The sequence below is a fragment of the Giraffa tippelskirchi genome, chromosome 10, assembly GCF_054371585.1.
Source record: "Giraffa tippelskirchi isolate mGirTip1 chromosome 10, T2T-mGirTip1v1.2.pri, whole genome shotgun sequence".
NCBI classification, from domain to species: Eukaryota; Metazoa; Chordata; class Mammalia; order Artiodactyla; family Giraffidae; genus Giraffa; species Giraffa tippelskirchi.
Window position 1 is genome coordinate 114,806,634 of NC_137284.1, and position 26,807 is coordinate 114,833,440.

The window sequence follows — 26,807 nt, forward strand, 5'->3', positions numbered from 1 at the left end:
CTCTTCACTGCCAAACATGGTTGTGGGTTTGAAGGGGAAAATTCAGGAAACGTTGAACTTTCAGCCACTGAGACTAAATCTAACTCAAAAACTACTACATAAAAGGCTAATGCATAAATATAATCAACAATTTTCTAGAAAGTCATGAGATATGCAACCTCCTGGCCACAGAGAGCAGAAAAACAAAGATGCCCTGAGAGGGGGCGGGAGAAGGGATCTGTTGCAAGTGACTCTCCAGCCCAGTTGTCAGAGGACTGAAGGGTTGCACCCAGGCTTCATGTTGTGCATAAGCTGCCTGGGCAAGAAGGGGTATGGGAAACCAGAAAGAGGCACGATGAATAAAATGCCCCCAAATTCATAAATACAAAGTGTTCACTGTCCAATGAATATACATGGTGTTTGAAAATGACAGCAAAAATCATCATGTATTTTGTTTTGCCTTGAAATCAGTTATTCTCAAACTGTTGGTAATAGAAAATTTCATGACTTCATTCTTATATGTATACTCTACTCACTGCAAATCCCTTTCACATATGGTAATTCCATTCATCCTCAAAATTATGTTTCCAGGTAGGGTCAGCATTATACCCAATTTACAAGTAAAGAAACCTGGATGTGGAAGTTGAACCAGCTCCACTGTGAACAGAGAGCTAAAGGGGTGGGCCTGAAGACAATTAAGAAACTTGTGAGAAGAGAAGTGACAGTGGGTAGGTGAAACAATGGATGTTTACTATGCCTACTAGTTGTCCTTCAGCTACAGCCCCTGATTCATTCTGTCTGGTATTATGGTTAGATGTTTTCATGTGTATCTGCTCTCAGATGGACAGCCCCTGAGAACTATGTTATCACTGTATCTCCTGAAGGACCCAGGTCAATCCTTAGAATATAGGATACGCTCAATAAATGTCTTTTTGACATTATTGTTTCATTAAACTAGTTTAAACTAGTCTTTTAAACTAAAAGACCACTTCAGGTTTTTTAAGTTCTGTGGTGTCTTGTTCTTTTTATTTCATGGATATACATAAAATCTCAAACACTGTTAAATACCTTCTAACACTGTCAAAGACAGAACCTCAACAGTGGGAGCAAATAACCTATGTTCATAATTTACACATATTTTGACTCTCCTCTAAAATCATTTCCTCGGTTAATTTTACACAGGTGAGAAAGAGTAAGCTTCTGCGATGCCTTTCTAAGTCACTTCGTTTTGCTGTTCTATTTTTGTTCAGCAAATGTTATATTTGCTGAAAATTCGAGTGCCTAAGACTCCCTGTGTCCTTTCATAATCTGTTAGCATGCAGTTGTTCATCAATTGGATTTGACTGCAGTGTAGAAATGACCTTAGTCTTTCCTTGAGTCATTTAATTTCCATCTTTCTGGCCTTTCTCAAGGAGTCTCCTCAAAGCCTGCAATCTCAAGTACTGCTTCTTTTCCTTCTTTCTGGGTTTATAGCCACCCTGCTTGAGATTGCCCAGCCTTTCCTGCAGTTAGACATGGCCATGAGGCTGAGTTCTTACCAAGAGATGTGGTGATGGTTACAACTACCAGATCATCTGTTTAAGGATGTTTGAGATTTGATTTCAAAGAATCCAGCAAAGGGGGACATATTTGGAGGACAGAATGGTACAGGTTCTACCATATGACCCTAACTTGAAGCTGAGTGATGGGCACATGGGGATGAATTATACTACATTATCCCCACTTTTATTTCAATATATTTGGAATTTTCTATTGAAAAATAAATTCAAAGGTGCTTGCCCTAGTTGTGTTGTCTCCTTTCCTTATCACTGGCTGGAAATAGAAATGGCTGGAAATAGAAATGACTGGAGCGAGCTTGGAAAGCACCTGTAGAGGATGGCAGAGCCGCCCCCCCGCCCCCCCGCCCCCCCCCCCAGCCTGGGTCTTGGAGCAGGACTTGTCCACCTGTCTTGTAGACTTCCTGAAAGAGAAATTGATTTCTCGCTCATTTGAGCTATTGCACTGTGGGGTCTCTGATAGCTACAGAGTTCTCTACATAACTCAAGCCCCTTATTTAGTTAAATTCTATTTCAAAACAGACTGGACCATAAGGAAAGTCTTTGGACCACGAAGAAGGCTGAGTGCCAAAGAATTGATGCTTTTGAACTGTGGTGTTGGAGAAGACTCTTGAGAGTCCCTTGGACTACAAGGAGATCAAACCAGTTAATCCTAAAGGAAATCAATTCTGAATATTCATTAGAAGGACTGATGCTAAAGCTGAAGCTCCAATACTTTGGCCACCTGATGTGAAGAGCCGACTCATTGGAAAAAACCCAGATGCTGGGAAAGATGGAGAGAAGGAAAAGAAGGGGACAGCAGAGGATGAGATAGTTGTATGGCATCACCGACTCAATGGACATGAATTTGAGCAAACTCTGGGAGACAGTGGAAGACAGAGGCTGTGCTACAGCCATGGAGTTGCAAAGAGTAGGACATGACTTAACAACTGAACAACAACAAATTTCAAAACAGTCTCCTTTACTCTAACAGCCAGCATAATCTCACTCGTCTTCCCCATTCCTTTACTTTTCCTGGGTTCTCTTATTGGTCGGCAGGGTGTTAGAACTCAATCAACATTTACTATGGTTACATTTTTTTTGTTCCTCTGGAGATCAGGCTGAACCACAAGCCATACAAACACCTAGATTGCACCAAGACTACCTTAAATTAAATTGCTCACAATCCAACTCACCGTCAAAACCCTTACAAAAATGTCACTTTTTAGTCTGGAAGTCTACTATTTAATACATTTATTGACAAACTTGATTTAAAAAAGAACTATACGTTACTATAGCAAAACTTAGGATGAAGTAGTAATGTTGAGAACATCTCAATCAGATAATAAAAGGTTAAGAAAAAATTTAATTTTCTTTACACAAAATATGTTTGTATTTAAACCAGTATTCCTGCCTGGAAAATCCCATGGACAGAAGAGCCTGGCAGGCTACAGTCCATGGGGTCGCAAAGAGTCAGACACATCTAAACGTGAGTGCACACACAAACACACACATTCTAAACCACTGTGTAGGCTGCATCTGATCTACCAGTGTTTTGTCTCTCACCTCCCCAGTCCAGCACAATCCAACACAGTGCTTTCAGGACTTTTGAATTTCAGTGTGTGTACAAGGCAAATGCTCCGCAGTCCAGAAGTTTCTGTCCTTCCCTGTGGCCTCACACTGGCCTTTTCCACACTGACCCTGGCCATAGATTGGTCTTAACCTGTAGCATGAGGTGCGTGGGTTAAAATAATTTTCTAAAAGGAGTTGTTAATCCTTGTGATGAATTGCCAAAGAAGGTCACAGACTCTTTCTCCAAAGGTCCTTAGAAATAAAGTAGATTTTCACAGAATGACTTTTAGAGGAGGTCCCGTGAAGGTCAGAGGATGAACTTAGGTAAACCAACAAAGAGAAAAGCAAAAACAGGATGCAAGCTAATGTTTGTTATTCGTTGAAACTAAACAGAAGGAGGAGTTTGGGGAAGTTCTCTTTTCAGGGTTAGACTGCAGGTTTCACTCTACTCACTTTTGCTCACAGGAAAAAAGATAATCAGCTGTAAGTATAGCCGACTATTCCCACCCTCGGCCTCCCAGCACTGTTCACACTCCACACTGCCCTCCCAGTCCTCTTGCCCACATCCTTCAGGAGAATTCTGTCTTTGCCAGACTAGTTCCTGAGCTATGGCTGCCCAGGTTAGACTAAGTTGGGCAGGAATCGAGAGAATTGGGTTTACATTAAGAAGAGTAAATAAGGTTAGAGAACAAGGAAAAGACAAGAGCCAGTGTGGGCTGGGATCTGGAAGTTTGGAAAGAGACTAAAGTTATCACAAGTTCAAAACAAGCTGACAAGAAATGTGAGATGTAAATATCTATATCTATCTACGTGTATCTATCTAGAGACAGAAAGAGAAGAGGACTGAGGCTTTGAAGAAAATTTTGGAGGTTAGTAGCAGAATCCTTTGGTATTTTTTAAAGAGAATTCAGTAAAGCTTTAAATTATTTTTCAATTGCTTTTTAAAAGTCAGACTGGGCTTCACCTTTAAATAGGATTATATGACATAGCAGGCTACATTTGGAAAAAATACTAGTCTGTCCATCAAGTCAAATATTCCAACTTAATCATCCACTATTTATTGAATATCAATCGCTCTATTATGTACACACTGAGCTAGGCACACTGTCTTAGAAACAAATTAACCAAAAGAAATATCTCACCAAAATATTTCAACAAATGGTTTCTTTGATAACTGAAAAGAGGAATCTGAAGCAAAGCATTGATTGACTGCCATGTAGACCTCATGAATGGACAACTACATTAGCATGTCAAGGTCTTCTGCCACAGAGAAATGAGACATGAAGCGCTGTAACAGCAGGTTCTTCTACACCCTCCAAACAACCAACGTTTTCCAGTTCCAGGAGGCAGGTCTCTGAATCACCTACCACCATTTCTGAAGTTGATCTACTGCTACTTTTGCTAGTTCTACCACAGGAAAGGGGCTTTAAGAAGGGTCTGCATACCTTTTGCCTACATAGGATTGTAACTCATCCCTGACTCTGGAACTCGCTCTGTATTAAACTGTGGCTGGTGCTGGGAGGCTGTGGTGGGCCAGAGATAAAATGCAGTCTTCATCCTCCAGGGGCTTCTGCCTGAAGAGAAGATGGGTGACCAACCGTGCAGCACAGGGGCATGGGTGCTGCCAGAAAGGCAATGTGAATGTGAAGTAGGTCCTGAGCAGAAACAGCAAAAACATCCCTGCCCTGCAGGTGGTGTGGTCAGAGTGGGCATCTGCACCAGGAGACATTTCATTAGAGTCCTGAATAACTAGGCGAAAGGAACCAGGCAAGAAGGCATGAGTAAGGAAAGCAAAAGAGCCTTCCAAGCAGAGGGAACTCGCTCTGATTTCACCAGCACCTCACAACTTGCCCTCAGGGTGTATTATTATCTTCATGTTGTATATAAAGAAACAAACCCCAAAAAGTTGAGGGACCTACCCCAAGCCACTCATCTTTAGGCAGTGAACCTAAGATTTAAACTTAACACCACACTCCCTGCCTCTTTACAGAACCTGGTCACTGAAAGGGAATCGTTCTCATTTAGTGATAGCCACATTGACTTCCCTGGTGGCTCAGTAGTAAAGGACCCGTCTGACAATGCAGAAGACGTGGATTCGAGCCCTGGGGTGGGAAGATCTCCTGGAGAAGGCAATGGCAACCCATCCCAGTATTATTGCCTGGAAATCCCATGGACCAAGAAGCCTAGGGGGCTATAGTCCATAGGGTCACAAAGAGTCAGACATGACTTAGTGACTGAGCATGCATGCACCCATTTCTCACACCATATCCTCAAGAACACTTAGGATGAACATGTGCGTGCTCAGTTGCTCAGTCATGTCTGACTCTTTGCGACCCTATGGACTGTAGCTGCCCAGGGTCCCCTGTCCATGGGATTCTTCAGGCAAGAATATTGAAATGAGTTGCCATTTCCTCCTCCAGGGGATCTTCCCAACCCGGGGATGGAACCCTCATCTCTTGCATCTCTTTGCGTTGGCAGGCAGATTCTTACCACTGAGCCACCTGGGAAACTCAAGGATGAACACAAGTGTCCCTTAATCATTCTGGGAAAAAGATCCAAAGTATTATAGACTCAAAAGATCATGAAATTTTTATTGTCTTTTTGGATACAGTCTTATAAAACAGTATCTGCCTACACACACACACACACACACACACACATACAGTATATCAACATATGAAAGGCACTGAGAAGTCCTGCAAATATAATAGACCATGGAAACTTCCACCCTACCTCCTTTTTTCCCTTTCTTTCTTTCTTTTTTTAAAATAACATTTATTAACACCTTTAAAGACATTCTGTATTTAGTCTTCTTATTGTACTGATGAGGATACTGTAGTCTACAGAGGGTGGGAGCTGCCTTTGGGTATGTGTTAATGGCAGAGTTAGAACCCAATTCAACAGACTTCCCTCCTGTCAACACTCTCTTGGGTAAATCACACTTCAAAGTGTCCATTCCATACCTCCAATATATAAACAGTACACACAGCACAAGAGCTGATAACCTTGTAATTGTCAACTTACAAATTACTCTTTTAAAAAAATACAAAGAAATCCCTAGGTGAGAGCTGAGATGGTGTATACAAATTTGAAGTGTGTTTATACACACTATTAATCGCCCTTGTCATGGTTTACACTAGTTATCCAAGTCTTGCTGATATCAATTGTTTATCTTCACAGACTTCCCACTGAAATAATAATACTAATAACAACTACTAGCTCTTTTTCTGCTCTCAATGTGAAGGATAACATTAATATATTGATGCAAATTTCCAGTGTTTATCTTTATGCATGCACTTAAATGGAACCAAAGCTGAAGAAATCACTTCTTAACAAGATAATCACAAAACAAATCTTTGTACCAAGTACTTCGTTACTAGATCAAATTCCATTATCACTAACTAAAAAAAAAAAAAATACTTTGGAATCTGGTTGGAATCAAGACAGCAAAAAAAAAAAAAAGGTGGGAGGGAGATTGGAAATCCTTTTGTTTTTGCAAAGATTCACATTGTAGCACTATTTCTTATATTAAAATTAAAGCTGTTTGACTGGAAATTCCTTAAAGTAATGTACAAATTTAGAAACATATTTTAAGAGCAGTCAGTACTCAACTTTGAAGAGTATTTATGAATAATAACATACTAGAAAAGGTCAATTGGGCTTTCTGTCTAAAAAGTTAAATATTCAGTGCCTGTATTCTGCATTTGTTACCAAAGTCCCCTTTATCAGCAGAAGGAGGCAAGAAATACCCTGAAAATGTTTTAAACGTGCAACTTTGCTTATCTTCCTGTATTAATGATCCTTATGGCAGTTGTTACATTAACCTTATCACATTGCACAGCAATAGGGGAAACCGATTGTGAAAAGAAGAAAAAGAAAAAGCATTTAGTATAATCTTGGAAACTTTTTTTCTAATCAAGCATTTTTCTGATTGTCAAGGAGGGTGAAAATGAAAGTTAGATTTTTACTGGGCTTTCTTAAAATCTCAAAGAAGAAACTAGACATTTCCAAATGGGTGACTCATTAACCATCATATACTGTGAAAAGGACACAAATTAGACTATCGACAAATGGCTTGTTACATGAATTCTGAGTTTCCTGAGATCCACAAAGAGGCTCTGACTAGGAGACAGTCAGTGACTCCTGAGAAAACCAGTTTCTTTCAAGGCTCCGAATCTCTTATTTGTGGATATGCTATTCAAAACTTGCCATTTGCCTCTAAGACGTCTATGTCCTTCTTCATACATTTGTGTGCATGTAGAGGAAATTCAAAGGCTCCATCTTTTAATCCCTTTTACCTTTGACAATAGTAAACCTGACCCTGAGACCTTTCTATCTTCTCATTCTCTCGAGGTGCTTGAGAAACCACCTAACTTTATGACTGAAATTAATGTTTTTATTCAACATGCTTGAGCTCAACACCCATACCAGCAGAGTGAGAATCAGCCCCTTTCGTTCCTTCAGCCAGGTAATACGCTTTTTCCTTTTTTTCTTTTTCTTTTTTTTTCATTTTCCTTTTAATGCAGAGCAGGGCTACTGATTACAAAGAGGCAGTTTGACTCCAGCAATAGGTCTTCTTCACTAATCCTCACTGTCATGGAAATTCCAGCTGCTACAAGAATAAGAGGCTCAATCCATATTTGCCAGCTCTAATATGAAATCTGTCAGAGCCCAAATTAATGAGTTCCAAATTCCTTACATCACGATAACAGGTTAAGACTGGTCAATTAATTACATAAATCCTTCCCGATTCATTGTGCGTTTGCAGCCCAGATTGTGTCTTACATTACTCCATGACACAAGGCCTTTTGGCTCCTGTTGTTCTGCAGAAAGGCCCCATTTAAGTGGAGGCTGCCTGCCATGGCAAAATGTTAAATGTCACCCGTTAAATTTGCACTTTTCTGTAATTGCTTTTGTTAAAAAAAAAAATTAAATTAAATTACAGCACAGGGCTCCCAGTAAACCACTACACAGAGGGCTGGGGTTGTACTGAATGGATCCTAGGGCAGGCAAGCTTTTACAGTTTACACAGGTGTGATAGTTTACAGTCTCCTTTTTACCTGGTGCCCGGTAGGCAGCAAAGCCCAGAATGTGCACCTTTATGAAAAATATACCAAATTTCCCTAAGATCGATGGCAACAGAAACATATATTCAGAAGATTCTTTTATGAAAAGATTAAAATAGGATTCTTTAAGCCAGTTTCCCTTTTGTTTACCAGTGAAAGTATTAGATATATAAACCACTTGATCTAATCACCTTTTCAGGACCATATATTGTACAGATGTGAGTTATACTTGTTCAGGTCTTTGTGTTGAATGTTGCTGATGGTTTTGCTATTTGTAACTGGCACACACCTACAGAGGGCGAATAATTGAGGATTAAGATCTCAAAAGACTTAAAAAATTATCCAGACTTTAATCCTTATTAAAACATCAAGATGCACCTGGAATCACAACTGGTTAGATTTAGACCTAGGAATATAAGGCGTTCAAGTTCCAAATTCCGAGTGCCATCTCTCTTCACTGCACTACACTTCTGGTGGAGTGGACTCTTTATGCACTTAGTTGCTCTGTATCCAATGGAACCAGTGCCGGTCGTGTTTCTTGCATCATCCTTTTGACAACTGGCTGTTCTGAGAATAAGTAAATGAACAGATGACGCTCCCAAGTACCGACGGAAACCTGTGTAGAGCGTGGGTTCTTTCCACTTGGAAGCCTCCCCACCACACCACGACACAGAGGCTAGCCAGACCCCAGGCGGCGCGTTCTCCCCCGGATCGCCGGGCCACCACGCTGGCCTGGCAGCGCCCCCCTCTGTCCTCCTGCAGCCTTGCACCGGGTCTGCCACCAGCCGCGCCCTTTTTCCAGGGTAAAGGAAGCTCGGCCTCTGGGCTCCCGGCTCTCATGGAGTGAGGGACTTGTCTCTCCCTATACATTCCCCCACACTCCCTCCACACACGCGCACACATTAAACCTTGACCCAGGGCCGTTTCAGGACCCAGAAGCACGCGCTTTTTCCTCGGCGACCCAGTCCCGCAACCAAGCGCACCTGTCCCCTCCCTACCCAGAAGGGAGGGGGCGCATTAACGCGAAGGCGCTTCCACCGCAGGGTTTATTTAGGGCTCTGCAGAGACTACAGAGGAGAGGGGGCAACGCACGTGTGCGTTGCGGGCGCAGATAAAACATTCGGAACGCGTGGGCTTCGCCCCAGCTCCATCGCGACCCCGGAGCGCTCCCGGGCCCCTACAGGCCGCAACCACACCCTAGCTGGCGGCACGTTTTCGCCCTCTTTCGGGCCCGGCGGCGGGGTCGAGGGCGCAGCGCTGCGCGAGCTTCTGCAGAACAAAGACGGGTCCAGCCCTAGAGTGAGAACTGCCGCCGCCGCCTCCCCGGCTCCGGCCCGGCCGCCCTGACCCAGCCAAGCCCGAAACCCACCCGAGCGACTGGCTGCAGCCGGCTCCACGCCCGCTCCCAAACCAGCAGGGCCCCGGAAACGACTGAACCTGCAGTCCTCGGGGGTCATCGATATTCAAACCTCCCTCCTGCACCAAGCCCGTCACCCCAAGCCCCTCTGCATTATTATTTTTATTATTTTTTTCAAGCCGCCAAACTCTCATTCTAAAGTTAGGAAGGGGGCCTTGCGGTGCCCACGTTCGAGGCAGGTGGGCAGGGGAGGGGGCACTGCAGGTCGGTGCTGTAAATCCTGTCTCTTTGCGGTTGTTGTTCCTACTCACCACCCGCCGCCCCCCTCCACCCGGGTTGGGTTTTTTTCTTTCTTTCTTTCCGCCTAGCAGTTGCTATGGGTTACCAGGGCGGTTGCCATGGGTTACCGGACCGAGGCCGGCTGGCTCGCTACCTGCCACCCAGTCGTCGCCGCTGGCGGAGCGGCCCGGGCGGGAGGCAGCGGGAGCGCGCGTGTGCGGGCAGCGGCGCGGGGAGTGTGCGCGAGCCTGCCGGGCGCCGCAGCCAACAGGCGGCCTGGGTGCCGCAGCGGGAGCGCCGCCGCCGGTGGGGTGGGGGGCAGAGCTATAAAGAAGGCCCGGAGGTAAGAAACGAGCAAAAACACAACCACAAGTTATGCCCGTGCTGTGCCTCTAGCAGCAGAGACAAGCGGTGTGGGGTTTTGGATGCATCTACACTTCTCGTCGGGGGAGAAAGGGTATTTTCCTGTTTAGCATAAACCATCTGCGTAGTGTCTTCAGAGTTTAAATTCCGCAGAAAAGTTGTAGCTTAATTTTTTTTTCTCGTTTCCTATTATTTTGAAAGGAAGTCTTTGAAATTTTGGAGAGAAGGGGTCAACTACCAGTCTGCGCAGCTAAAATAGCGTCCAGTGAGTGCACTGTTCCTAACAATGATCTAGAAAAGTTTCCATCAAGAGTGAAGAGCAATTGTGTTTGACTTAAAGGAACAATGGTCACTCGTTTGTGAGCTGCATATGGCAAAGAAGAAAGCCAGAATCCTTTGTAAATATTTCAAATTTAAAGAAATTGTTGCTTATGTACATCCTAAAATTTTTGAATTCCATTCTACTAAAATGTATTAATTTCATATGACCTTTATGTGCAAAGGAAATTGTACCTATGCTTTGAATGTCTAATTACAATAACTAATTTCAGACAACTTTTTGTGTTTGAAAATATGTATATATACATATGTTATATATATAATAAAGGTCTATATTCCAAACAAAAGCAGAAAATGGTATTGAAATAAATTGTCCCACTGTTGAAAAGATGCTCGATTGTATTCAGAGGTATCAACTAAGTGACTTAAATATTAAGAAGAAAACTTACTTAGAAATAGATTAAGTTTTTGCTATTTTTGTCTTAAAATTTTTGAAGCCTTTCATGGAAAAGGGTCCTCCTTTATGGCTGAAATGTTGAAAACCTTATCTGTACCACAGATGCTCAATAATGATGAATCCTCAAGGCACCAAAAAACATAAACTGTGTTCAAAACAACATTCAATTTAATGTTGGGATATAATGATAATTGTGGCTAAGCGAAATGAATTTGTTTAAATTCTTAAGAGCCATAAAACAATTTTTTTATCTTATTATAGTAAGGTTATTGCATATCACTTGTTTGTATTTAATTATCTAGTAAAATGTGAACTAGAGTTAAAAAGATCCTGCAAGATATTTAATATCTTAAGGTACATAACTCAAGAGTAGCATTTCCGTTTTTCCTAATTTTTAAAACTTGAAATTTTAACGCAATTTCTTTAATCACTTTCTTCCAAGTGAGACTTTAAAAGAAGCCCTAAGTAACAGGTTGTTGACTTTCATTGTTGACACTTGGATTATACATAAAATCAGTTCTGAAACAGAACACATAAACTAGCTTAATAGGTGAATAGCGTGCCCTTGCAGAATTAGCTAGAGAAATATAGTTTTGGTGTATATAAATCATAAAGCATCCAGAAATTTGTTACATTTTAAATAGTTTTAAATAAACATCTATTTTGTTTAGTTATATAAGTAATTGTTTTCTTTCTCTAAAGAAAGCTTTATAGAAATATGCCAGAGAAAAATGAGAGACTTGAACAAAGCAAGAAAGCCACTAGGGGCTGAAGTTCATTTAAATATCTCAGCTGCTAGGAAATCAGTTTTAAGAAGCCAGTACTTAGATATCAAAACAACCAAACCAAGGCTAAACGCCTTAAATGTATACAACTACAGTGAATATGAAATCAAATTTTACAAAAATTATCCATTAAAAATTACTGATGATTCAGAAATTACTGAATTTAGATCTAAGTCAGAAGAAATAAATTGTATAAAATAAGCAATCCAACAAACAAGTTGTTTTTTTCATGTTTAATGTGAAAATGATGATCTCATGAAGTTTACATACCACAGTATTACGCATTACTTAATATCAATTTTGACAGCTATAATTTCATCATCTAAGAATTACATTACAATTGGTGGCACGATATATGCTTTTCAAAACTACTGTAAAACAGAACATGAATGCAAATACATATTGCCAAAGAGCTGGTGACCACACTGAAATGACTGAATACCAAACTTCACATGTCAGCAAGATAAAAAGAAATTGCTAAATCTTTTTTCCTCCAGTATTAAAATAATGAGTCTTAGATGATAAAGTAGTAAGATCCACGATACATTTTCAATAACATTTTAGACCAAACAGAAAACAAAAAGGCAAAATTAAGGAAATCATTCATATTCTAAATTTAATTTTTTTCTGTTAAGTCTTAGTTATAAGCTTTCAAAGAACTTTTTAAAATAATACAGTAACTTTTAATAAACTCCTAGTTAAAATGAGGGTAAGGTAACATTTAATTAAAGCAACAAGTTATCCCCCTTATATAAAGATATCTTCTTGTTAATTTCAGAGATATTTCATACCATTCAACAAGGAAGAAATATGAACAGTTATCTCAAGAAAATGCTTCCTCATCTGAAATTTGAAGTTCAATGTAGTTTATCTAAGATATTTTATCTTTTGACCACTATAAAAAAAGACATTTTGTTAAATTATACCAATCCTTAGGCAGATGCCTTAAAATAAAGGACTTTTAAAAAATGAATAATTAATTCTGAAATTAGCAAGTTCATATCCTTTTCTATATTATGGGAATATTTACTGGCAAATTTTATTAATTTTTATATAAGATCCTACTTTTAAAGTAACAAGCAACCGTCACTGATACTGAAAGTTATCTAGTGATAAGAAATTGCACATTAAGTCAGAAAATAAATCATGAACCTCTAATTCTAATTACACACAGATAATGAAAACAAATGGTTTGTTCCCAGAAACCATGTGTTAAAGCTGATTTTGGACAATGAAAATGTATTTCTGAATCATATATTGCAGATTCTTTACTGCTAAGCCACCAGGGAAGCCCTCTATATATTGCAAATATAAGCAAAATGACTAGCGCTATTTCTGGGCTTTTTATTTTTAAAGATGTAAACATTATTGTAACATGTGTCTATTCATAAGATACATTTTCCATCTAAGTGTGAAATAGAATAATGGAAAGGTTAAACACTCTTAAAATATTTCAATCAACCATTCCAAAGCTCAGTGTTTTTCCAGTGCAGAGGAGGTACCCACAAAATTCCAGCTGCCTGTCTAAGAGAGGCATTCTGGTCTGTGCCGTAAGTCATACACATACCTGCTGTGTTTATGCTAACACTGCCCCAGTAATACAAGAAGAAATGCTCCATCTGGATTTGAAATGCTACCTATTTACCTATCTTTTAAAATGCAATAAAGCCAACTAGGTTTTGTTTAAACATATAAATCATTTCATCTGAGGGCAGGATCTCGTTTTACCAACAGCGTGCGCTGATCAAGGAGAGTGCTGCATTCACAGGCTTTTAGCTTTTCACAGAAGCTTAGCCAAAATAAGACAACATAAAAATACCACTAATAAACAACACAACATCTTTACGAATTTAAATACTTAATATGACAGTGAGCTTTAGGTAAGAATATATTATTCGCAAGCTTTATTCTCTATGACTGGACACAATTTGCTATTCCTAAAATGGTAACATTAGAATTATTTTTCAGGATTCCTGCGGAGCTGTGCTCATTTTACATCCGTGCGAACTGCTGTCATCACTACTATGTCCAAACCCAGAGGATGAACTGGAAAAGAAGAGAGGGGGGAAAATAATAAAAAGAGGAAATTGGTTTTCACAACACACTCAAAGCCTGAGTAACAGAGGAGAACTTTAATTATCTCCAGTCACAAAGAGAGACAGGAAATTTGGACTTTTAATTAGCCATTTGGAGTGCAGTTGGATATTTTTTTAGCTAGATAATTTAAACGCGAATAATTCAAGTCTGACTAAATGAAAGTCACATAATCAGAATGCAGATAATTGAATTTCTACTGCATTCATTAATTCAGTGTGGAGGTGTGTGTGAAGACTACTATGATGAGCTGTCACAGCTCAATAAAATCTCAGTCAATTAATTTTTTCATTATCTTAGTATTACATCAACAAAAAGTGGAGTGTGTGTATATGTCTATACACACGCATATGTGTACAATGTGTTATATAAATACGTATACGTTAAATCAAAATGCAAGGAAATACCTTTCTGAATCATAATCTATATCATTTTCTTTTTTTCCTTCTTCTTCTTCTTCAGGGAAACGTCTGTTCATCAAGGCAAACTTGTGAATTGCTTCTTCTACAGAGTACTTAGTCTGCCCAGAAACACATGCCTCGATGTCTTCTGAATTCAGATGACTTTGCAGGAAGAGGTGAAGGCTGCTATCTGAAAGCAGAAGTGCATTCTGTAGAACCCTATGTAGAAGAAAAAAGAAGACATGATCAGTGCACAGGGAGGGACAGTTACAGGGTGGGAGAGAGAAAAACATTAGAAATGTGCCACTGAAGTGATTTCTCTACTATGGCAAACTTGGCATCAATTACAGACTCTCCCTATTAAAAGGATGAAAGCATATGTTAACTTTTATTCGATTATTTGGAAATTTAGGTGAGTAAAAACATGAAGCTAATAGTTAAGAACAGCTGTGAAAAGAATAACTTCAAGGACATTTCTTCAATTTAACCATCTGTTATGACCATGTGGATTAATTATGGAAATATTTTGCTTAGATAGTCAGAGAAATTTATTCTGCCTTTAAAAAATTTACTGCCAACCAGCATGTCAGTTCTGTGATCTTTATTGGTTAGGCTGTCATGAAACATCAAAACTTTCAATGACTATTAAAAACTATTAAAAAGTCAATACATTTCTCAGCATGTCTTACATTTTCAAACTTTACAAAGATGCTTACATACAGCTTCACAAGGGCTCAATTGAGAGGGAGCATTGTTTGAATACTTAAGATTGACTAGAAATTTCTCCAAAATCTTCAGCAGTGTATGTTTTTAAACATGAGTCACTAAATAAAGTTGCTCCCAGCCAGTTTTACCATATATGTAATTAAAGTATGATAAGTCTGTAATAAGTACATACTAGCCTTTCCACATTCCAAGATCAAAGTTTACAAAGGGAGTACAGATTTCAGCTAGTACATCACGGAGAATGAAACTACATGGAGAATGAAAAAGTGCCCTGTAGCAAAAGGTACACATGCTTAAATTCATATTATCAGTTAATGTGTCTTTTCTGAAATGCATATCAAAGAACACCCTTATGTTTAAATAAAAACTGGTTTTCTCTTTTTAGCAACGATTTTGACATATGATAATTTAGTCTCTCTTAATAGTTCAATAATGATATAACACAAGACACTAAGACCGGATATTGGGGACAAACCTGAAACACTGAAACGCAAGTATAATTCTGTTCAACACAGGATTTTTCATATGGAGATCTATGAGAAATAGAGTATTTCAGACCAACGAAACTTACCTTATATTCTGCATTTTTAGATGCAGAAAACAAGTTAGAAAAGTAAACAAGTTAATTAGAAAAGTAAATCTCTTTTGATCATTCATATCAATTTACTTAAAAACCAAGGTCACTGGAATATTTCCTTCTCTTCCAAATAAGACAGTTATTTCTTAAAGAAGGCAAGCATCTAAAAATACACAGTATCAAAACGAAAATCTGGCTGTCCTCTTTGCTTCAGATAGGTTTACAAATGGTTTTTGAGAAAACATTCTCTACTGACCTACTAAAATGAAAAGTAAAACCTTTGTGTGTTTTTAAAAGGCAAAGCCTCAAGCAAAATAGCTAAATATTTCCACTCTTCCATGTCCTCTGTCCTGAGTTCCCTCAGTAAATGACCATATCACATGATAAAGATTAATTTACCAAGTACAAGGAGTAAAGTAGTAAATCCTTTTTACTACTCTTTGAGATTTATTTTCTACATTTATAAATGTTTACCACTCTTGTTTTAAATGCTTCAAATCAAGAGAAGATTTATATAGCAACGACTCATTAATATTAACTTGCACTCGCTGTGAAGTTTGAACTGAGTGTTTCCTGTGTCCTTTCGTCAGTGGTTTCCTGCCCACGATGTTACAAGTAACTGTTCATGGGATTATACTTACTGCTTTGTTTCTGTTGGAAATGTGTTTTATTTTCTTTATAAAATAATGGGTAATCTTTAAAATTGATTTTGGATGCTTCGAGGCATTACACCACAAAAGTAATGAGCACTAATGCCAATGATATTGGACACAAATTCATTTTAGCTTTATTTCATGTCTAAAGCAATTCTATTGAGCCTTGAACTGGTCACACACTGTTATTAACTTGCTAGTAACCTAACACATGGGTACAGAAAACAAAAGTGATCAGAGTCCAGGTTGATCAGGACCTCGAGGCTACTGTCTTTTTTCTTGAACTATAATTCAATTTCCAATTTTACTGTACATTAGACTCATTATTTCCCAGTCTTGTCTTTTCTGCTTAATACTGCCATCTGGAGGACACACAGGTGAACAGCCAGAGGGAGCTTGGCACACCTAGCTCAATTCTGAAAGGGGAGAAGGATGTGGAGGACCCACACAGAAGGATCTGAAGACCCATACAGGCTCTTGAGTGCAAAAACATCTGCCCAGCTTAGGTTTTGTGAATTTCCTCTGTCTGGTTGGCTAAATTTATGCCACCATACTCCATGGATAAGTTTTAAATAAGCAAAAATAATTTTTTATTATATTTATGATTTTTATTTTCAGTCAAGTGTTTCATTCCAAAATTAAAAATACAAAATTTTCACAGTGTTTTCCCATCTGGTTCAGTAAGCATAATTAATTCATTTTAAGTAATATCTGATTTACTATATATCAGAGTATTGCGACTGCCATCATAATATTAAATCCTATTTTTACCCTAGTCATACTTGCACCACATTTTCCACAAACAAATTTAATTGCAGAAAATCACCTTCAAACTTAAAATAAAGAGTACTTTGTAAAACAGTCAGTAAAATGTCACCTTTATAAGTCTCCATAAAAATAAACGTATATAATTTTCAAGCCCTTATAAAAGGAACAAAAAATAGCCTCTAGAATTTTAAAGGAATTTTAAGCACATGGTATTTATAGCATGAGTCAAAAGTTATTCCTTTCTCCATAATAACTTTAAACAAAGCAAAACCTGGTTTTCCTTGAATTAAACACATTTGAAAATCTGGTTTTCCTCAACATGAGTTTATTAGGTCTATTCTATATTGCTTCAGCTGAGAATATATATAGCTATGCAAACCATGTAACCCTAACTAAGGATGCCCGGAGTCTACAGAATCCAATATAATGATATATATACACATCTGTATAGCACGTGGAAGGTTAGCAGTTTGATGTAGAAAAAAAAATTAATTCAGCCTGTTTACCTCTTACCATGAGAAAAAAATAAAACCTACAAATCTTCATTGAAGACATTCATGATCTGTGCTGTGGTGCCCTCTATTGAACATAAAAAGACTTATAAAAATTGTGTGTGTGTGTGTGTGCATGTGTGTGTATGAAACTAGCTGTAGTGTTTCCATGATATCCTTTCATAAAAATTTTTTATATAAATTCATTAAATTTTTAAGACATATAGAACTGTAATATGAAAGTCTACCTTGTAAGGTACGTGTAGTTATATTAATAGGATGAATTCAGTAAAGAGGAAAAGCTGGCGCCCACTTGTGATAGCAAAGTGCAAAAAAATAGTAGAAATGCCAATTTCATAGCTGGAGACTTACCAACAGAGCTTATAAATTAGTCTATAACTTCTTTGTTTATAACTATTAGTAAAAGTGACTTAAAATTTAAAATTAGCCAGGGAGGAAATCCCAAAGGGAGATTATACCCAAGACTGAGGGAAAATGAATATATTTGAAAAATTTCACAATCATACCAACTTTAGCTAGCATTTAAGAGTTCTAATTATAAAGCTGCCAGTTCCTGGAATTAATATAATGCCTCTACTTTTCTTATAATTTCCTTATCTATAAAACTGAGATGAAACTTGACTCCTAATATTGTCATAGGTATTGAGGTAAAACATGTAAAAAGCTAAACATAGCCAGTCTTCAATAAAATGGTATAAATTCCTCTTAATTGGTACCTCAGCAAAGAACAACTTTCTAATTTCTCTATGAAGACTGCCTGGCTATGTACTTTGCTATCAAATATATATTACTTACAGATGACCTTAAAATGGAAAAAAATACATATTTATATTATAGACACACACCTATTCACAGAAACAGCAGTATTTTGGTTTCAGAGAGGTTGAACATATACAATACTCTTGGTTTATAACTTCAAAATTTATATAAAAACCAAGTTTTTTAAGAATTCAGAAAGCAGCATGTTTATTTGGGGCATTTATTGGGAAGCCCCCTAATTTCATTCCCTTTCATCATCATCAGTTTAAAAACCAAGTCTTAAAAATACATGCTCAAAAGGGAATTCCCTGGTGTCCAGTGGTTGGGACTCTGTGCTTCCACTGCAGGGAGTTCAGGTTCAATCCCCAGTCAGGGAACTAGGATCCTGCATGCTGTGCGGTGCAGCCAGCAATAATTAAAAATACATGCTAAAAATCTACAATACACAGGCATGTTTCATACTTTAATATTGTGGTGTTTTCTTCTTAAATTCCAAAAGTGCTCTACAAACAACGAACAGGCTACCGACAGTGGCTTCACTTAACGGGTAGCCAACAGGGCCTCAGAGGACGTCAAGGTGGGGTCAGGACACAGATGGCTGAGTTGCACATTGCATCCAGTTTCCCAAAGTGGGCTTAGGCTGGGGGGACAGAGGGGTCCACTAGAGGCAAAGACATGCAAGGTTGCTATTTCTACACCCACTGGACAAAGAACAGGACTATGTATCAGATTTGAGGGGGACAGAAAAGACGGTGGGGAGGATAGCAGGGACCACAGCATTTAGGGCATTTAGGTGAGGACTGAATCCAATGGTGTGGTATTAGACTCCTTGTTTCCTTCAGGAGCAGACCACATAGAAGCACAAGCTTTCATTTTTCATGTGAAATTTATCTCTTGGAGACCAATGTTCACAGATCATAACGGGACAAATAACATCACAGTGGTGTCTGCTCCCTGATTTGACTTCTGGATGACATCAAGATTCAACTTTAATGAATCAAGACATCCCTGATAAGTATGCAGTTGCCCCCCTGCTAGAATGGAAGCTTCAAGGGGACAAGGATATGTGTCCGTCTTGTGCAGTCCTATATCCTCAGTACCCAGTCTGGTCAAAAGCAGTCACTTCATATATTGGCTCACTGAGTCCTTTCCCAACCCTCCTCTGAATGGCACAACTACCTATGAGGTCAGTGATGCGTGTGTTACGTTATCACACTTTCCAGCAAATCAAGGCTCATAAGAATGAATGACTTTTCTGAGGTTACAGAGCCAGAAAACAACCAGGAGCCAAGATTCACAGGAGACCTGGAACCCAATCCCTCGAGCTCCTGATCCAGGACACTTTCCATTATGACCTCTGCATGAAATTCAACCAGCAAACTGCCAAACAATACAGCATGCAAGAATAACCTAGAGTAACTAAGCACAACACCTCAACAGCCTGCTGCTGCTGCTGCTGCTGCTAAGTTGCTTCAGTCTTGGCTGACTCTGTGCGACCCCATAGACGGAAGCCCACCAGGCTCCCGAGTCCCTGGGATTCTCCAGGCAAGAATACTGGAGTGGGTTGCCATTTCCTTCTCCAATGCATGAAAGTGAAAAATGAAAGTGAAGTCGTGTCCGACTTCTAGCGACCCCATGGACTGCAGCCTACCAGGCTCCTCCGTCCATGGGATTTTCCAGGCAAGAGTACTGGAGTGGGGTGCCATTGCCTCCTCCCCTCAACAGCCTAGTGACTCTCAAACTGGCATGAATTTGGTTGCCCAATTGTGCAAGGAAAGGTCATGTTCAAAACAATGAAGTAATTCCTGGCCAAAAAACACATGCCTTGTGCTTAATAAGCAACAGAAGCAAAGAGACACATGGTGTCCTTTGATCTCAAATAAGGATACTTTCCTACAGAAAACACACAGCTTCCCAAATGCTTATGGAGACTGCAGGATATGACTAGCCTTGTCCGGGACTCACTGGCTATGGCCAGTCTGCAGCTTCCCCCAGCAGCATCTGGAGTGACAGGCCACTCTGCAAACTTGTCTGTGGGGATCAGGTCTTTAGGGAGAGGCCATCGGCCACCTGGGTCTCATATAGACAATTAAAATTGGAGCTATCCCGAAAGGGAAAGGGCAGGAAAAACTTGAGCAGGTCTTTGTTCTGCCATGCCTATGAAATTCCAAAGAACACCACTGTGAGGATTTCTGAGGACTTGGCTCGGTTAGATTCTTCTGTTCTCTTGTCATTTTTCTTCCTCTGTTTTCTTTTTCTTTTCCAGCCCTCCTCCAATTTATAACCTTGGCTGTTTCGGTATGTCTCCATGACCCCTTCAAAGGAAAAGCATGATACCAATCTAATAGAAATAAATATTAATATTCATGTGGATACTTAATACCCAAGCCTTTGATGAGTGAGCCATATAGAAAGAGAGAGCCAGAGGGCAGTATATTATTTCAGGCTTGCTCGAAGGTGCCGAGTAGAAACTCAAAAGATGGCTTCAGATCCTGAAACTAGTAGAAAAAGAGTTCAGGAGACTGGGCCCTGCCACTCACTAGTAGCCACAGGACTCAGCCTATTTACGTTTCTATAAATAGGAAGATAGAAAAATTAGCTCAAAGCTATTTCATGTCTAAGTGCATTAAAATAATGGCTGATACTTGGATATTACACATCATATTTCAGTCTGTTGTGAGTGCTTTACATTCATTAACTGATTTAATCCTCTTGACAGCCTTACGAAGTAGATACTATTATTATCCCATTTTACAGGTAGGCAAACACAAGCACAGAGGAGGTAAAAGGCTTGCCTAAATTCCCTGCTAATAAGTAGCAGAAGCAGGATTTGAACCCAGGCATCTGGCCTCAGAGTCTGTGTGCAGATCATTGTGTTGTCCCATGGGATGGATATTCCAGTATTACAGAGTGGAGAAAAAAAAGAGGAATTATAGCAGGGTGAATTCAAGTCACTTTCACTGCAGTACCAACCATTACCAAGTGCTCCAGAGTTAATAACACACTGTGTGCATGTGTGCTGAGACAATCAGCTGTGTCCTACTCTTTGCAACGCCATGGACAGTACCTGCCAGGCTTTTCTGTCCATGGGCTTCTCCAGGCAAGAATACTGGAGTGGGTAGCCATGCCCTTCTCCAGCAGATCTTCCTGACACAGGAATTAAACCCATGTCTCTTAAATCTCCTGCATTGGAAGGCAGGTTCTTGATCACTAGCGCCACCTGGGAGGCCCTAATAACCCACCAAGACTATTCAAACACCAATAAATACTGCCTTATAAACATTCCCTCCAAAGAATAGCAACAAGTTATTCACTTAGAGGAGCTCAGAACAGTATTAGCAGCCCACTGTAGCGCGGATGTTGGTATGTCAATCCTAAACCTTGTAAATAAAGAGAGTTTCTAAGAAGTGCCTTTTAATAAGACACATTTGTTTCCCGGCAAATTTTACTCTTGTCAGCTAAATTCCCAAGCAATTTGGCTCTGCTTTATAGCTTAAGGGAGTATATATTTATTATCTGATTGAATTAGTTCATTGTTTTCTTTCTGGAAGGTTTGGTCCTGAATATGCACTGTGTGAGGCGAGCCACAAGATGGTGCTCTAATATAGGGAATGTCTGACTTCAGCACACAGGGCACAAATGGATTTATAGTTCTGAGGAGGATTAGTATTGGCTTCTATTGGCCATAGCTGAAAGTTACTGTAGAGGATTGAATTGTGTCTCCTTGAGAGAGATGTTCTTCTTAAATCCCAGTAACCCGTGATCATGACCTTATTTGGAAATAAGGTTTTAGCAGGTAATTAAATTAAGGATCTCAAGATAGATGATCCTGGATTTAGGGTGGGCTCTAAATCCAATGATTGATTTTCTTTTGAGAGAAAGGAAAGGAAATCGGATACACAGAGAAAAGAAAGACATGTGAGGATGGAGGTAGGGATTAAACTAGCTTCCCTGGTGGTTCAGAATCTGCCTACAATGCAGGAGACCCAGGTTCAGTCCCTAGGTTGAGAAGATCCCCTGGAGAAGGGAATGGCAATCCACTTCAGTATTCTTGCCTGGAGAATCCCTTGGACAGAGAAGACTGGTGGACTAAAGTCCATGGGATCACAAAGAGTCAGACATAACTGAATGACCAACAATATAGGAAATGAATTACTGAGCATCCCTCCAAAGCAGATTATCAGCATTTTAGAAATAAGAACATTCTCTCCGGCTTGACCACAAGACCCTCAATTCTTACAGAGCACTGTGCTCACATCTCCCATCTGCCACCAGAGTTTTTGCACACTTACTTTCTGAGGAAATCCTCCAAACCCTGACGGCGCTGATCTACATGCTGGCGATTGTTCATGTTGAAAAATAGGTTTTTAGACGGAAGTTCTGGCAGTTGTCTTATGAGAAAGAAAAAAAAAATTTTTAATCATCAAATCAAGGTGATTTAGTTACAGAAATCCCTCAAAATGAAAGCAAATCATGCATGATAATTATCACACAACTATTATATAATTTTACACATATTTTATAGTTACATTATACAATAAGGGTATGAAAAAATCAGTTAACTTAAAGAAAAAATATTTTTAAACATTTTTGAGGCCTTTAATGATCAATACTCCTATAAATTAGTATAATTCAAGTGGTAAATTTTGAATTCAGAGGTAATGGCCAAAAAAATAAAGCTGTATATTGCAATCGAGAAGAAAGCCTACAAAATCCTTCATGTATATCAATACATGTCAATTTTTTAATTGATGTATATTGCTTACAATATTATCTTAGTTTCGGGTGTTTTCCATTGTTTTTCAGATTGTTATCCATAAGTTATTACAAGATATTGAATATAGTTCCCTGTGCTATTCAGTAAATCATTGTTGCTTATTTTATATATAAAAGTGAAAGTGAAGTCGCTCAGTTGTGTCCGACTCTTTGTGACCCCATGGACCGTAGCCTACCAGGCTTCTCCGTCCATGGGATTTTCCAGGCAAGAATACTGGAGTGGGGTGCCATTTCCTTCTCCAGGAGATCTTCCTGACCCAGGGATTGAATCCGGGTCTCCTGCATTGTAAGCAGATGCTTTACCGCCTGAGCCGTGGTGTGTCAAATTTTTAAATATTGAATATAATAATAAAGTCTTCTCAATATACTCTTTAAATCACTTACACCAGTAATGCATTACTTTGGAGTCTCTGCCTCAGCCACACAAATTCTCTATACCTTCTTCTCACACAGGATGTTTTCATTGTAAAACACATGCTATTGGTCTGTTTAAAGAAAACAAAAAACATAAGCCTCACTTGAGGAAAACATGCTTTTCTTGTCTCTATAACACTCTATATGCCCCAATATTCATTCAAAGTAGGATTTTAAAAATAAAAAATAGATTTGCATTTATGCCAGACTCAAATCTTGCATACAACCCACCAACATAGCATCCATGAAGACAGCTGGGGTGACATTAATGAGCAGTGATGTCTTGGGGCAAGGCATGAACCTGCCTTTCCCTGAGTCCTGATGTAGCTCCCTGCTCATCTATAGCACTCCTTTCAGAGACAAATCATAAACATTAGACAAAATCCTGAAGCATAAATGATCAGTTAAAGCTCAGAGTCATCCACTGCATTTAACCCCACCCATCCATCCATGGAGAAGCCTTTGGGGATTAGAGACACCTTCTCATGGTCCTGAATATGACATTGCAGAAGGCCACGTCCTTGATATGGCCATCGCCACAGACCACACAAATCACCTGGGATCCTGAAATCACCTTTAAACAAGAGATCAGCATTCCCCTTCTCTACTAGGTGTGCAAGAGAGTGTGATTGAGTGAAAGAGGCATGTGGTGCACAGGACAAGTATGTGTGTGGAGGACCCAAAGTCCAGTACTGGCTCTGCTATAAGGCAAGTGACTTGAACTCCAGTTCCTCGGGTGGGAAAATGGGGACAAAATAGCACATCCCTGTTTCCCAGGGTCATTGTCAGGATTGACAATATGCAATGGCAAATGTTATCTCTTAATATTATCATTAGTTACTAGATGTAACTGGTACTTTCTGCTACCTTAAGGCAGATTTAGGAAAAGCCACCCTCAGAGTTCCTACCTGAAGCAAAACTCGATGCTTCTCCTGTGGGTTTTACCCAAGGCTGTTTCTCCTTTTTGTAAAACAAGAGACTGGCTTATGTCTATTGGTTTTGTAAGAAGATCTCTATTCTGCCTATTAATTTCAACATTCTATTCATAATCTTTATATTGCCAAATGAGAAATTTTTTTGCCCCAGAGATTGATATTATTTCAAAAACTGTTATCAACTTGCTTAATATGCACCCAAAGGCTGTTTTCTCTGGGAAGTGTCAGTGATAGCAGGCATTAATTCCTGACCGTTCCCGTGAGATGTATGGCCCAGTTCCCGGTATTCCTGAATTTTATAAAATTCAAAGAATCTCAGGATGCAGAGAGGTGAAGAAACTTGTCCACAAAGTAGTTATTGGCCTAAATCTCATTGTGGACAATTCGGCAGCAAAATGTGCTAGATGGAGTTTGTGGCACAATAATAATATTGTGTGTGTGGATTTCAAAGCACACCAGGGCCTCCCTCTAATGTGACCCTTGGGGACTCAGTTGGCAGGCGGTTTACATCAGAATTCGTGCCCTAATGAGGCCTGGGTGGGCATCCTCAGTGCTCTCTCCCCAGAGAGGACCAGGCCACTGCAGAGCCTCCTGAGCCTCGGGCATAGACGGTGTCCAGGTCAGCTCCCTTCATTTCTCTGCTCAGAACCACTAGGGATGGAATAACTGGAGATCCATGTGGTGCCCACACCAGACAAAAGTCTATCTATAAGTCCTTCATTTGCAGGACAAGCTCAAGAGAGAATACATGAAGGGCTACTCACCTTGACTGTCCATTAGTTTAAAATTCCAGGTAAATGCTACAACTTCAGAGTTGCCTGGTATTATTTCCCTTGAGGCTCATTTAAATGGGTAACACCAGCTCCTCTACCTGCAAAGCTCTATGGGTCTACGGGTCCAGTGTCTAAGCGAGGCTAACTAGAACTATCCAGGCTCCCCAACCATTCCTAATCATATAACAGGTGGAAGCCTCCTCGGGATTAGGCTACACTGAGATCACTAATTTATTAAGTTCCTCTAAATCTAGTTGCTGGTTTCTGCTATCTACCAAACCAAGAACATGTATTTATTGTCAATGTATTAGCATCTCAGAGAAACGCCAACCACTACCACCACAGAAAAATGTCAGAGCACCACCAAATAGTACTTGTGGAACCCATCATTTCTGGCTTTTAATAGACATTTCTGAACTCACATCAAGTTAGTTATGTAGAAAAGAAGGATCTATACTTTCATTAACTCCCTGAGGATAATTAAATTTCATACCTACTATAAAGTGTGTCAATAAATATGCCAAAATTTGACCCACAAATTTTTTAGAGGAAGTCAAAAGGCAACTAAAGAATTTCATTTCATTTTCAAATGCTCAGTCTTATATACTCGTGTTATAATTTTCCACACAGAATGCATATCTAGTGTGACCTTATGAGTAAAACCAAAACAAAACCAAAATACAAGGCATACCCTGATAATGGCCTTCAACACCATCATCAAAAAAAGCATTCTGAGTTTTTACTTTATTTTCTAAGTTGAGGAATTTTGAAAGAAAAAGGGAAGAAAGGAGAAAAAAGAGAAGTTTGGTGGCACTGAGGTGCCCAATATAACAATTTAGCTATTAACAATGGGAAGAGTAAAGAGTGGCTAAATTTTATCTCACTTGTATAATACTACACAGTCACAGATAAAATCTGAGCCCATTTCTATGCTCTCAAGAGAAGTCTGGACTAAATCAGACAAAAGAAGTAACTATCTTCATGGTCAAGGGCCAATAAACTATATACACCTGTGGGCCAAATCCACATGCCACTTGTCTTCACAAATAAATTTTTATTGGAACACAATTATACTCATTCATTTATGTATTGTTTATGGCTGCTTTCAGTGATTCTGAGAGTCTGTATGGCCCACAAAGCCAAAGATTTTTACTACCTGGCCCTTTACAGAAAAAGATAGCTGACCCTTATTCAAGATAATTATAGGAGGCCACACAACACCAAATACTCCTCAAAAGATTATGATACAGTATTATTTCCAAATAAAATAAGTCATTTCTAGTTAATTACCTCTCTTAATTACTCAGAATTGAGACCAAGGCAAAAATAATTGCACATATTCATTTCCCACTTTTCTGTTCTACATATAAAACACTGCACATCTCTTTTCCAGAGAACTCTACGCCCTCTCAGAACTCAAGATTTATTGGGTAATATAGTCTGCAGAAATATGCCATAACAGATCATAAAGAAATACCATTAATGAGCTATAAAAACTCTTTGTGAATTTTAGATGTTTCACATCTTCAACATGAAGGCAATAAACATTAAAATATTAATATTAACAAAGGTACAACGAAGAATTCAAATAAGTCCATTTTTCAACTTTAGGAACCATCATACTACTTCATTTAAGAGACAAGCATTAGTTGCAATCATTCAAATTCAGTTCTTTGAATTAGAAACATTTTTATAAATTTCACTTACAGTACCCATCAAATGTATGCTACTTAAAAATTACTATGAT

The 26,807-nt window shown here is 39.2% G+C and overlaps 2 protein-coding genes across 16 annotated transcripts in view; one reads left to right on the plus strand and one right to left on the minus strand.

Moving 5' to 3' along the window:
* Positions 1-9,063: 9,063 nt before the first annotated feature.
* Positions 9,064-14,834, plus strand: LOC145523488 (uncharacterized). 3 transcript variants are annotated; one of them, XM_081533831.1, is made up of 3 exons: positions 9,064-10,131; positions 10,353-10,416; positions 14,229-14,834. In XM_081533831.1, the coding sequence occupies exons 1-3, from the start codon at positions 9,886-9,888 to the stop codon at positions 14,258-14,260; spliced, it is 342 nt and encodes a 113-aa protein (XP_081389957.1). In that variant the 5' UTR covers positions 9,064-9,885; the 3' UTR covers positions 14,261-14,834. The 3 variants fall into 3 exon arrangements, 2 of the variants coding, with proteins under 2 accessions (XP_081389957.1, XP_081389955.1); XM_081533829.1 differs by lacking the exon at positions 14,229-14,834 and having other exon boundaries at positions 10,353-10,583; XR_014066617.1 differs by lacking the exon at positions 14,229-14,834 and having other exon boundaries at positions 9,275-9,451; positions 10,353-10,436.
* SNX10 (sorting nexin 10) overlaps positions 13,562-26,807 on the minus strand; it is a 96,078-nt gene continuing 82,832 nt past the window's right edge. For all 13 annotated transcript variants that reach the window (XM_081533817.1, XM_081533820.1, XM_081533824.1 and 10 more), the window contains 4 exons: positions 23,323-23,423; positions 22,455-22,553; positions 14,174-14,386; positions 13,562-13,718 (listed from right to left, as the gene is read on the minus strand). In XM_081533817.1, the coding sequence (XP_081389943.1) occupies positions 13,637-13,718; positions 14,174-14,386; positions 22,455-22,553; positions 23,323-23,423 (495 nt within the window). In that variant the 3' untranslated portion in view covers positions 13,562-13,636. The remainder of the gene's footprint in view (positions 13,719-14,173; positions 14,387-22,454; positions 22,554-23,322; positions 23,424-26,807) is intronic.